This window comes from Fragaria vesca, linkage group LG3 (assembly GCF_000184155.1).
Source record: "Fragaria vesca subsp. vesca linkage group LG3, FraVesHawaii_1.0, whole genome shotgun sequence".
In the NCBI taxonomy this organism is placed as follows: domain Eukaryota; kingdom Viridiplantae; phylum Streptophyta; class Magnoliopsida; order Rosales; family Rosaceae; genus Fragaria; species Fragaria vesca.
In genome coordinates, this window is record NC_020493.1 from 15,488,842 (window position 1) to 15,501,507 (window position 12,666).

Below are 12,666 nucleotides of genomic sequence, written 5' to 3' on the forward strand. Positions count from 1 at the left end.
ATATACCTCTATTTATATATGGTAAATCATTGATTCGATTGAATGTGAGTGTCAAATCTCTTCCAGCACCATATTCCTCTTCATCTTGGCCTTCACATGCCTTAGAGATGTTAAGCACCATTTTTTACTAGATGAAGATAGAAGCATATATGATTTATTTAGTTTAGGTACTGATTTTTATAGGCAGAATAGAGTGTTCTCGAATAGTGGTTTTCTAAGTAAGAAACAATTGACGACATTAAAATTGTGGGCGGTTTTGAAAATTGTGGGCGGTTTTGAAAATCTATTCTAATTTTGAAATTGTGAGCGTTTCAAAATTTCGCCAAATTTGAAAACTGTTGGTGTGTTTTTTTAATTGTTTATGCATGTCAGAATTGTGTGCATTTTATAATTGAGGTGGTTTTGAAAACTGTGGGTGTTCTTTTTATTGTAAGATAGTTACTCTTGAATATTGTGAGTTTTTTGGGCACAACTCTATGTTGGTTTTTCTATGTTGAATATTGGGTTCTCCGATATCAGTGTTCAAATAAAGAAACACGTGGCGGTTTAAAGTTTTTTGCGGTTTTGATTGTGGGCATGCTTAAAAATTGACATTCTTTTGAAACTTATTAGCGTCTCAATTCCTAAACTCTTTATAAACTGCAATGTAATAAGTTTTATTCTGTACAATTGTATTCTTCGAGCCTATAAGGAAGATGTCTTTTGGTACCAAAAGTATGATTTGGGTCTTTGCGTGTGGTTATGTTCTATCTATTATGTGTTTTTCTTATAAGGTTTTAGTTTTATGTGTAATTTATTTACAATAAATCATCTTTTCCTCTTGAGAACATGTGGGCTTTGTCGATGTCTGCGTGTCTACTTTTGGAGGCGACAAATCATGAAATGCATTGGTTGCGAGCTCCTCGTGGCTGCATGAAACTACGTGTCCTTGAATTTAATTTCGGTTGTCCGCATTAGCTTCGATAACCTAGCCTAATTGGGTCGTCGATGGGGCGTTTTCTCAAACCCGATCCTTACAGTCTAAATTGTGGGTACGTCAGAGGAACAGAGGTTTATAGCTCTTGTGGACGTTCGGTGCAATATCTGAATGGGCAAGAGCTTTGGATTTTGGGCCGTTAAAACCCTAGTGCATTTGCACTATTAGAAATTTCGGGTATGTGCAAGGTTTGTGGTCTATTATCACATGGACTGGACCCTTATGACCGATCTTTGGTCCACCAATTGGCCAAGTTAGGTCTCGTCCAAATACTCGACCCAAACCTAGACGTGGGAAGAACCAAAGACATAGGAACAGTGAGAGAGATGCGCAAGAAATGAGGACGTGCAGGAAACTCAATCATTTGGACTAGATACTTCAATAGTGGAGGCGGGATGAGATGATTTAGGTGAACAACATGTTAATCATGTCATGTTGGTGGAGATGTCATATGAGGAGCATTTGAAGAAGAGGTTGGAGATGATGCAGGCTGAGGTTGGGCAATAGTTGGCTCTTTCCTATTTGTTTAGTGTCATGTTTTTTTTTTTTCCTTGCTCTTTATAAGAGTTTTTACCAAAAATGAAAATATGGAATGTAGATTGTAAAATGAGAAATGCAAATTTCAGTCTCCTTTATTAATATTTTTCAATCAAGGAAATTCTTATAATTAATAGGGACTCAAAAGAGCATGGTTACAAGAAAATCGAAACACCTTTAGATGTAGTGTAATCAAAATACTAGAAAATTGTGCTAGCTTAAGGCTAGAGCGACCATTATATACCCTTCGCTGTCATGAACAGACATAACAAGAAACTATGGTGTGTATTATGAACAGACATAACAAGAAACTATGGTGTTATACACGATAACTTGGAAAGTTGAAACCTTCTTCGGTCTCCTTTATTTAATGCGACTCTTTTCAACTTATGTATAACATTTTAACCCTTGCAGTCTTGCATGGCTTTCGAATATTCTCTTTAACTGTATACCTTTATGGCTTTTTGTACCTTTATACACCTTGCAGTCTTACATTTCACTCTAATCATAACTATTTGACTATTTGAGTACATTACATTTAAACCCTTTTACATGATAATTTGCACTTCAAATGCATATACTGACTCCAATTAAACATCTAACCCCCTAATGCCAGTCAAAATTGAACCCATAACCAGTCTAGCTAGTTCAAAATCTTTACACCAGAATCCTAAAAAAGAACTGCATTTACAAGAAAAGCAAACGTGCTTGACTAACCTTGCCTCGTAACTTGCTTTTCAGTGACTTACATACGCTATAAACTAACCTCTCCACAGAAAATAAGCACTAATACTAATTTTGTGTATGGTGTATAGCTCTCTGGTTTGACCGAGCTTCCTGCTGACGATGTGTCAGTTATTGTTCTAGAAACGCAACATCACTGTATACTGTAAGCCTTGAATTGGTGGAGAAGGTTTCAGAATTATGAAGGGTAAATCCATGCGGAAGTGGTAAAGGTAGTCCTTTCCAGAGCCATAAATTCACATAAGGCACGACAACAGTTCTGAGGACCGTTGACAACACTGCCTGCAGTATATATTCTTGATGAAGTTAATATCAAATGGAGCACAATAAGAGGAAAACAGAAACTCCCTCAAGTATTCCAGGCTACCTGATCGAGGAAGCTAAAGACTAGCAAATTTGACAAAAAAATTTGTAGATACCAAGTCAGTACTTAAACTCAACTTCTATAGATGTCAGTACTTAAACTCAACTTATATAGATGCCGTAAAAAGATGTTCAACATTTACAATGCAATATTGAATCTGTTTGGCACAGGAATTTGATAAAGTTTTATAGAGCTCTAACAGATGCTGGTCACTAACAATCAAGCTTGTACTATGTGGTAAAATTCAACTCCCGCATAAACAAAAGGCCTGCTCTGTTGACCAAACCACAATAACAATACTCTGATGTTTATTAGGTGGCAGAGAGTGCATTACAGGCTTAAATTAATAATATGTACAAGGAAGTACCTGAACAAGATGCATGTGTACGGTACCAATTTTGCTCCATTTCAAAGATGCGGTAAAATCATTCAATTTAACAATACCAGATAGTTTACTCCTCAGGATCTCTGGAGTACATGAAGCATGAATGTGCTGCATTAACAAAAAGCGAGTGGAAAAACATAATGAACAACAAGGAAGAAAGGAGCAAGTGCTGATTTTAAAGGGAGTGCATGAAATTAATCCGAGTACACAGGCATTTAATGGAGCGTACCATTGATATGCAGGCAACTGGTATTACTTCATCATCTATGACATCAATTGTCACATCAGAGTAAACAATGATGTCAATGCCGTTGTTCACAACTGTAATGATTGGTTGAGAAGATACAGTAACATTAAGATCCATATCCTTGTTTGGATACTGTTTGTACAGTTGGGGAACAATGTATCTCCATTCAGCGGTGTTCAACAGGGATTGATCTGGTATTTTGTTAATAATCCAGTTCATATAGTTTGCCTGAACACATAAATGAGAAAAAGATTTCAGCTTCTCTTTGCAAATTGAATTATATGCTATAGAAGTGCCAATCAGGCAAGGCTGAGCCAGTTAGTACTGAGGCAATTTTTAATGGGTATCTTGAAGCCTGGTAACTTAGATAATGTGAGAGCAAGCAGTATACAAAGAATGGAGATAACTGATCACATAAACGACCATTTTCAGTATTTTATGGGAAAAAACATAAAAAATGAAACTTACATTGAAATAGACTAAGGACACCGAGTTAAAGACATCTTCATGTAATGATATCTCAACCATCCTAGCTGGAGCACTGCGCGGAAGAGGATTTAATGAACCTTTATGGTCTAAGCTGGATGTCGAATCATCAATAGGAGTTGTGAATAGACCATTGATCTGAAATTCAATGGAAGAATTACTAAGCACAGGATTGTCCACCAACGTGACATTCAAAGAAGCAATGTCATCCAGCTCGATTTGCTTTGGAAGCGATTGTAGTGACGAGTCAAGCTTCATTATTCCCTCATCGACTTTTTTGGCAATATTTTCTTCAACTGCAGAAACTATTTGCCCACCAAAAGCATCCACTAACCTGAAAGAAGGTAAGAGGGATGAGGGATCAAAGACTTTGAGAAGAAGATATTAGACTGGATACTTACATGGTCTCGGTTGATATAGAGGAAGATTCCACTACCAAAAGGGGGAAGAGGGAAGGGGGTTGTAAGAACTTTTAACAGAAACAAAGAAGCACATAAACTCAGTCAAGCAAACTCTATTAAGAGGATTGCATACCCTTGGTAAAGCCAAGATGCTCCACCGTCTAACTTGATGGAAATATCCTTCACATAGCATCCACAATCCAAAACAGACAGCTTAAGACTTCCTTGTTGGTCCTTCAAAGCTAAGGTAACACCAACTTCCATACCTTCAACCTTTTGCAGAAGCAACACCACTTTGTTATATGTTTAACTCAATAAATGGAGGGGGAAAAAGAAGATTCAGATTAATTAGTGAAGAAAAGAAACGGTTATCTTTACAGGCACAATAGCATGTCAGATACTGGTTCAGGATTTGAGTCCTTATCATATCTATTGAATTTGCGAAGAACCGTTATCTTTACAAGTACAATAGCATGCTACAAGTACAATAGCATGCCATATACTGGTTCAGAATTTTAAGTGTTTATCTGGTACCTATTTAATTTGCGAAGAACCGGTTATCTTTTCAAGTACAATAGCATGCCAGATACTGGTTCAGGATTTAAAGTCATATTTATCTGTATCTATTGAGGTGAATGCGTCTCATATTCTCATTTGGTATTCTTAAATTGCATCTTAATTCAATTAACACATTACTTTCTTTCATAACTCCAAGTTCAGTGGAAATATCTTATGCTTCACTTTAAATGACATTCACAAACTGTAGCATATGTCAGCATTTGACAACATAACCATCTCCCATACCATATGATTTCTGATACTTAACTATAAACATACTTTCCGCCTAACAATTCTGTGAAAGCCACTGATTTTTAAATCATATTAACCAGAAGAACCACAAAATAAAATGACCAATCTTTTACTTTCCCATTTGGAAATTCTTTGATTCTAATTCAAAACACAATCCACAGCCATTAATGATATAAATCAACAAAATTGCACAAACTCCAGCCCAGCCACTCCTCACAAGTCAACTCAAGGGGTTATCTATTCGTGACTTTGAACTGCACAAAATCTATCTCTAGCCTATGGAACTGAAATACTGAAATACAAATAAGTAAGACATGCACAACTCAACTCAAGGGGGTTATGAGGTGATCCATAACTATGAGTTGCACAAACTCTATTTCAATCCTACAGAACTAAACTACAAATTAACCAAGAAATGCACAACTCAACTCAAGGGATATTGATTTGCCTCTAAAAGTTGTTTATATTCTATATCAAGCCAACTGGACTGAACTACAAACTTATGACAAGCAATAAATTTTTCGAGAATACTGTGCTCTACATTTTCATAACACAATGCAATCAAAGCAAAACCATAGTTAACAAAGTCCTCCTGGAGTGTCTCCTCATACCTGAATAGAGGCGGCCCCATTATCCGTAACTTCAAATAACCAAGTGGTGTAAGAGTACTGCCAATGCATACTCAAATTTGCAGTGGCTCCTGAAGCAACCAAAGCAATGCCGGAGTCACCGGTCTCCACATATGAAGAGGCAATATCAACACTATATATTGTGATATTGGACAGGGCAACATCAACTTGACCAATAAGTGGGATTTTCACAGACTTTTCAATTTGAGGCAATTCAAGTGGAATTATAGAGGAGATTGCCTCTTCTATCAGCAAGTCCTTGGTAAAGTCGAGGCCTTTACTCGATATAACTGCAGATATGAATCCTTCTTCTTGGGCCTTTGTAGGAATCAGATAAAGTAACAAAACTGTGAACATAGTAGTAAAAGCCATGAACTTTCTGAAGGAACCCATCTCAGAAATAGCTAAATTATACTACGGTATTGGATTGAACCATTGGGAAGCACAATTTCAGCAAACACCCATAAACGATGTGGAACAAGGTAATCAAATTTGGGCTTTTGATGGAATCAGAAAAGTGATAAGACTGTGAACTTTTTGTTAAGGAGCTCATGTCAGAAAATAACTAAATTGTGCTACTGTGACAAGCACCATGATATTAGAAATGGATTGAATCATTGGAACTCAGGATTAAAGAAACCCAGAACGCACAGGAGACACTGACACAGAGTAACAAAATTTAAGGATAGGACAAGGGAACTTGAGCAGTACCCTCTTATCTTGGGTTTTTGAAGAAACTGAGTCAGGTAATCTATAATTTGTTTCGTGATGAACCAGGGAAGCTGCGAAAGCAACATGTGGGAATGGAAATGGAGTGAGTTTTTTTTTTTTTTTTTTTTTTTTTTCGTATAGATGAAATGGAAAGAGCTCTGTGTCAGACGTTCAATTTGTTGAGGTTTGGCATTTTCTTCGTTACTGGCCTTCTATCTGTGCACGGTGTCACAAAATCACCTCTAAAATTTAGGGCTGGCAATTTAGATCCTGGCGAAACCAACTAACCATGTACCAACCGTACTAAATAAATTGGTATACCAAACAGTTGGTAACCGAGTGTTCAGTACAGTAGTACCGTACCAAGTTCTTAGAGTCGGTCGGTACGTGGTACAAGTTTTCTCAAAATACAGTACACCATGTACCAACCGAGTTTTATTAAAAAATAAAATAAAATTAAAACTACTAATACTAGCCGTAGATTTGTGGAGATAAATCTCCATCATTGATCTAACCATTGACCTAATCGGCTAATCCTTAGAGAGTACAGACTTATTCCCTCATTCACTTGAATCACTTCACTTCAGCCTCTCTCGCCATCGACTGACTTGACTCGGCAGCGCCTCCACTTTGCAGCACCTCGACTCGGCAGCGCCTCCACTCGGCAGCACCTCGACTTCGGTAGCGCCTCCACTTCGCAGCACCTCGACTGATTCAACGGGGCAGCACCTCGCCTCTCTCGCCGTCGACTCGGCAACACCTCGACTCGGCTCCGTTTGAGAAGCCTTTCGCCAAGCCTTGAATCTCCATATGTATCAACTTCCTAATCTCTATTTTTTTTCAAAAGTTAAATTTTGTTCTCCATTTTACTGTCATTTACTTCTCTTTTCGTATTATGTGTTGATTTTGTTCTCTCTTTGTGTTTGATATGGTTATTGGTTAAGGTACTATATTTGATTGATATCAGAAAACGACTTAATAATTCCGTCATAAAAATTCAATTTCCCCAGGATTGCATAATCATGATATCAAAGTGACACTCAATATGGATGTCTGGTTCTTTAATTTCTTGAAAGCAAGTATTAATGTGATCTATGCAACTAAAAAAACAGGGTGGAAGTAGGAAACAGAGCTCAATGTGATTTGAAATTCAGTGGACTGAAGAGCATAAGAGAAAGAAAGATGAGTCCTCCTGGTTATTTAGGATGAGTCCTCTTGTTTTGTGTAGTTTTTTAATTATCAAAACATTGTTGTTGCCTGTGAATAGACCTTATATCGTTTTTACCTCTTAACCTGCACCTCCATGTTTAGTAGTTAAATTGCAATGTGAAGTTATTTACAAGGGACAACAGGACCTTTAATTTGTTGGGCACTGTGAATAGTTTCGCAATTGGACATTGAGCTGCCATGTACATTGGGTTTATGTTGTTGGTGATGTAGGTAAATAGACACTTGATTTGACCTACATCATATGCTACTGATTATTGATGTGAAACATGCCATTTATATATTTTGAGAGTATCATACTGAAAGAGTGAAAGTGTCTTTAAAGACTAAATAATTGCTGTGTTGTTGTGTTGTTATATAATCAAAATTCATGTGTATATATATTTTATTTTGTTGTTGTGTTTGCAAGAATGCTTTTGTCCAAGGCTTTGAGGCAGCAAGAATGCTTGTGTTTGCAGACGTGTTGTTTAATTTTCTCATTTTTCTATATAAGACTTTGGACATTGTTGGCTTGTTGCATTTGGAATTATATGATGTGTGAAACTTTGAATGTGTTTGAATAGTTTGATAGTTGATAAAAGCTTGGTAGAGGCCCAAAAAAAGGATTCAAATGAGTTGGGCCTTTCAGTTTGTTGGGTCTCAATCTAAACTTGGTAGAGGCCCACTACCAACCGTACCAACCGTACCAACTAAGTTGGTATACCAACTTTGACGGTTGGTATTGGTACAAGATTTTGCCTACCAATCTTAAGTTGGTTGGTACATGGTATTGGTAAATAGAGTTGGTATACCTACCAATGTTTTTATTTTATTTGGTTATTAATTATGGGACCTCTCAAAAAATTTCGTCTAGGGCCTCCGAGCACACAGAGCCGGCCCTGAGTAAATAATCTACAATAGGACTCAAGGCCCACAAACTTATTAATTCAAGATGTTAGGCCATAAACACACCTGGATCCCAAATACGGACCCAAATAGCCTCAAGCCTAACATCCAAGGCTCAATTCTCTACAGCCAATAAGACAGTTCTTTCGATTTTAAAAAACCGTTGAGCCTCACGACTGGTAAATACCACATGCAGATTAATGCTGCATAACTCTTGAATAGTCTTAACCCCCGACACAAAGTTTGAAGGGACATGTACATATTAAATTCTAGTCAAACTTAATACTAATTAACCTTTCAAAAAATAAATACTAATTAAAGTGAATGAATAATAAACATAACCTAGATTGAATTTCCTACAAAATCCACCTAATAAGTGCATCAACCATATGGATTCAGTGAACCTCGTTCAAATTCCAGTTTTGCAAATATATTGAATGTGAGTGCACAGCTATAAATATAGCGCACCTCTATGTTAGATCAATGCATTGTATGAAATCAAACTGTTACAAAGTAAAATATTCAAACGCGCTCTCTACAATCACTAAAAACAAAGCCAAATATAAAGAATCTCCTTAAAAATATTTAAAAAAAATATATGAATTAATAATATTTCCAGCAAAAGCCTTTCAAGTTCACACATATGACATATACAACAACAACAAAAAAATACTCATATGGAAATAAAATTAAATACAAGATAAAAATGTAATATATATTGACAAATCAATTGGGAATAAAGTATAATGGGACATGAATATATATTAATTAAATTCTCTACACAAAAAAACCACCCCCTGTTTTAGTAATTGAATAAAATAAATTTTTCAGCAAATTTAACACATCATATGATTCAGCGAATCATATCTATAATTCCACGTTTGCAAATACATTAAATGTGAAGCACTATAAATAGCGAACCTTTATATGAAGAAAAGTATTCTCTCAAACACAGTCATGGTGTCTTACATTCACGTCAATTTACTTGTATCGTTGCTTTTCTTGTTCCTAACTCTGTGTACAGCTAGTTTGCCATTAAGAAAAGTTCATGTTACAATTGCTAATGAGTTGGGTGGAGACATGGTTCTCTTAGCTCATTGTTGGTCCTTGAACGATGATTTGGGTACCCATCGCCTCGCCCTTCATGCGTCCTTCAATTTTTCTTTTCGAACTAGTATTCTCTTCCCGACATATTTTAAGTGTCAATTTGATTGGGTAAATGATCAACGCCAGGTTATTCAACACTGGGGAGACATATACGACCAAGGCCGAGATAAGTGTAGAAACTGTTCATGGATTATTCAACCTAACGGACCATGCATGCACAACTTTGATGCTCATAGCTTGCATTGTTATACATGGGTAAATTAGATGCCCTTAGTTTGAAATGTCAAAACTGGAAAAAATGACCAGTCATGTTATCTTTATTCGACCAAAATAATAAGAATAAAATTCATCTATTATATGAAGTCGATTATCCTTTTTTTGAACGAAAGCAAATTCTCCAGATAATGACAAAAATGTTTTTTTGAATGACAACCAATTCTCCTTATAAACGAAAGTCACAACTGAAATTAAAATTTCAGTTAAGTATTAATTTGTTATCGAAGGGTGGTAGAGAGACACTTATTAAAATTGTGACTCGATCGATTCCTACGTATACAATGAGGGTCTTTCAGCTACCGTTGGCTACTCAGCTATGCCAACAAAAATTTATATACATGAATCAACCATAACGTAGTGTCGTCGTGAAAAGTGAAGTTGTCGTCGCTAAAGACCAATGGTGATGTCTAGTCAACGAAAATTGCCTATTGAAAAATTACTAGTGACGGCAACCTATTGCCCTCTCAAAAAATTTCGACTTAAAAATGCCGTTGCAAGTATCAATGCGACGCCACCGACCGCTACTAACGTTTTGCGATGGTTAGATTGTCGTCAAGAAGGTTTATATATAAATTAAGAAAGATATGGCATGCATATTAGCATACCAGATTTTTAAGTTTTTTTTAAAATTTTTTTTTATCAAATACACAATTAATGTGTTACAATACTATGAGTCGAACTCACGACCTCTCATTTACAAGGAGAGATTTATGCCACTATACCAAACGGTACTTGGCCTAGATGTTTAAGTTTTTTATTTTATTTTATAAGGAATTAAACATATCAATTTTTTTTTCAAGCTGGGTGTCAACCATTTGATTAATTCAATAGAACTACATAACAACCAGCCCATGTGGGGCTTACAAAAGAAGTCAAGTACATGAGATAGTTTAACCTTTTAGAGAATATGATGCCCTTACCAAAATCTAATCCACACTACCCAAGAAAAAATAGGCCCAGATAGCGTGGTTAGCTTTGGTGACACTTAGCCTAAGCAAGTCTAGGGGTCGCAAATACCCAAGTCATATTAACTAGATAAAACACAAAATTAAAATTGCAGAACTAAATGCAAACGGAGCCTGTAGGCATATATGCCTAACTGGCACACTTTGACAGTGCTTAGGCTATGCATAACCGCCAGACTCGCCCGAATTAGAACTGTTGGAGGCAAGACAGCAGCAACAGCTACAACATGTCGTTAACCGCTTGACAATTGGTGTAAGGAGACGCCCGTACGCGCACCACCAATACCACCCGACAAAGACAGAAATGGTGGCATCAATCCCACATCGAAGAAGAGAAAAGGTCTCATACACCTTTAGCTTATAAATGGTAACTCCCTCTTTCTTCATTTGCTATGCATTTACTACTTACTTACCATTATTCTGTCAACATCAATACATTGACTGACTTAAGCATTAGAGCGTAGAAGACCGCGGTTGCGCGGTCTCTTCTCTTGACACCACTTTGTATTCTTATTGACAGGCTTTCAGAGTTAAGGATGCTTGCACCGCTCATCACCATTTACACACATAAGTACAAGGGACTAGCAAGCTGCTAATCCACCGTATCAACAAAGCCCATCACTCAGTCCAACAGACCCACCCGGCAAACCCAAGAAGCCATCTATGGCACAAGCTGAGACCCAAGGACTTAAGCCCAGGCCTTGCATTTGCTCTGTGCACCTAGAAAAGTGAGCACCGTCGGCCATCCATAGCCATTGGAATCTCCCAGCGCCGCCTCAACTCCGCACGCAGTTAGACCGTTGACCGCCTCCCGACACCCAAGGACAAGAGAATGTAGAAACCCCAAAACCCTAAGCATCCGACTTTCTTGGACGACTCAGGAACTCTTGGTTATTCTTCAACTATGGTATTCAATTAGACTAAGAATGTTGTGGCGAAAAGTTAAAATTAAGGAAGATGAATTTTGTAATGATTTCAGTTGGAATTAAGGTTTGAAAGGTTTTAAATTTAAGAATGGTGCAATAGATTGTTGTTTTGGATTCATAAGAAAAGGTATATATGGTTAAAGCTATAAACGTAGTGGTTGAGGCCCATGCATCTTCTCTACACAACCAAGGTTTGTCCTTGAATAGGAATTTGCGGAGCTTTTTGTTTCAAACCCAATTTGGGATGTGGGCCACGAGACTAAAGTGTAAATATCGGAAGTTTCTTGAGAATATTGTGAAAATCCAGATATTATTATAACTTAATTTTTATATTCGCTGGGACCTATTGGGAGTCATACAAAATTACTTTTGAAATAAATAAAAAATTATTATCTTATGCATTTAGCGAGAAACCTAGTAATATACATTTGTCCCGAGTCGGGGACCGGAGAAATTTATTAATTAATCGAGGTTACTAATTTATCGAAGTTTAATTGTACCTTTTAATGGAACTCGTAACGGCGTGTATGGGAGATAAGTCGGTTTTTAAATGTAATAACTATAGTGAAAAATGGAAACATATAAAAGTTCGGAGCTGTCAATAATTCATGTAATCTCGGCCCAGGGCTGAGATTACAGGCCTAATCCAAAAGCTTGAATTAAGAGCGCCATCATCGTCTCCGATAACGACAATTTAACGAGTTACGCCGAGTCCACCAACGTCCCATCCATATTGAAGGCTTGAGACAAATAACTAAAATGTGACCTCATGTATGGTTTATTATAAATTGAACAAACATTTTTCCTATAATAGAAATTTTATGTTTTATATTGTATTATTGAATTTTATAAATCAATAAATTAACCCAAACACATTAGTAATGAAAATGAAAAGGAACAAAAGGAGAAGGTGCTCAGTAACAAAAATAATATATTTTTTTTATCAGGTAAATTACATCAGCGTGTGTCGAATTCACAATCTCCCACTTA

General features: G+C 36.7%; 1 protein-coding gene across 1 annotated transcript; it reads right to left on the bottom strand.

Annotated features, from left to right (window-relative positions):
• Positions 1-2,010: 2,010 nt before the first annotated feature.
• Positions 2,011-6,292, bottom strand: LOC101292196 (putative BPI/LBP family protein At1g04970-like). Its single transcript, XM_004294362.1, has 6 exons — positions 5,562-6,292; positions 4,274-4,413; positions 3,722-4,073; positions 3,236-3,481; positions 2,989-3,114; positions 2,011-2,539 (listed from the first exon to the last, which is right to left on the bottom strand). The coding sequence occupies exons 1-6, from the start codon at positions 5,970-5,972 to the stop codon at positions 2,369-2,371; spliced, it is 1,446 nt and encodes a 481-aa protein (XP_004294410.1). The 5' UTR covers positions 5,973-6,292; the 3' UTR covers positions 2,011-2,368.
• Between the last annotated feature and the right edge of the window lie 6,374 nt (positions 6,293-12,666).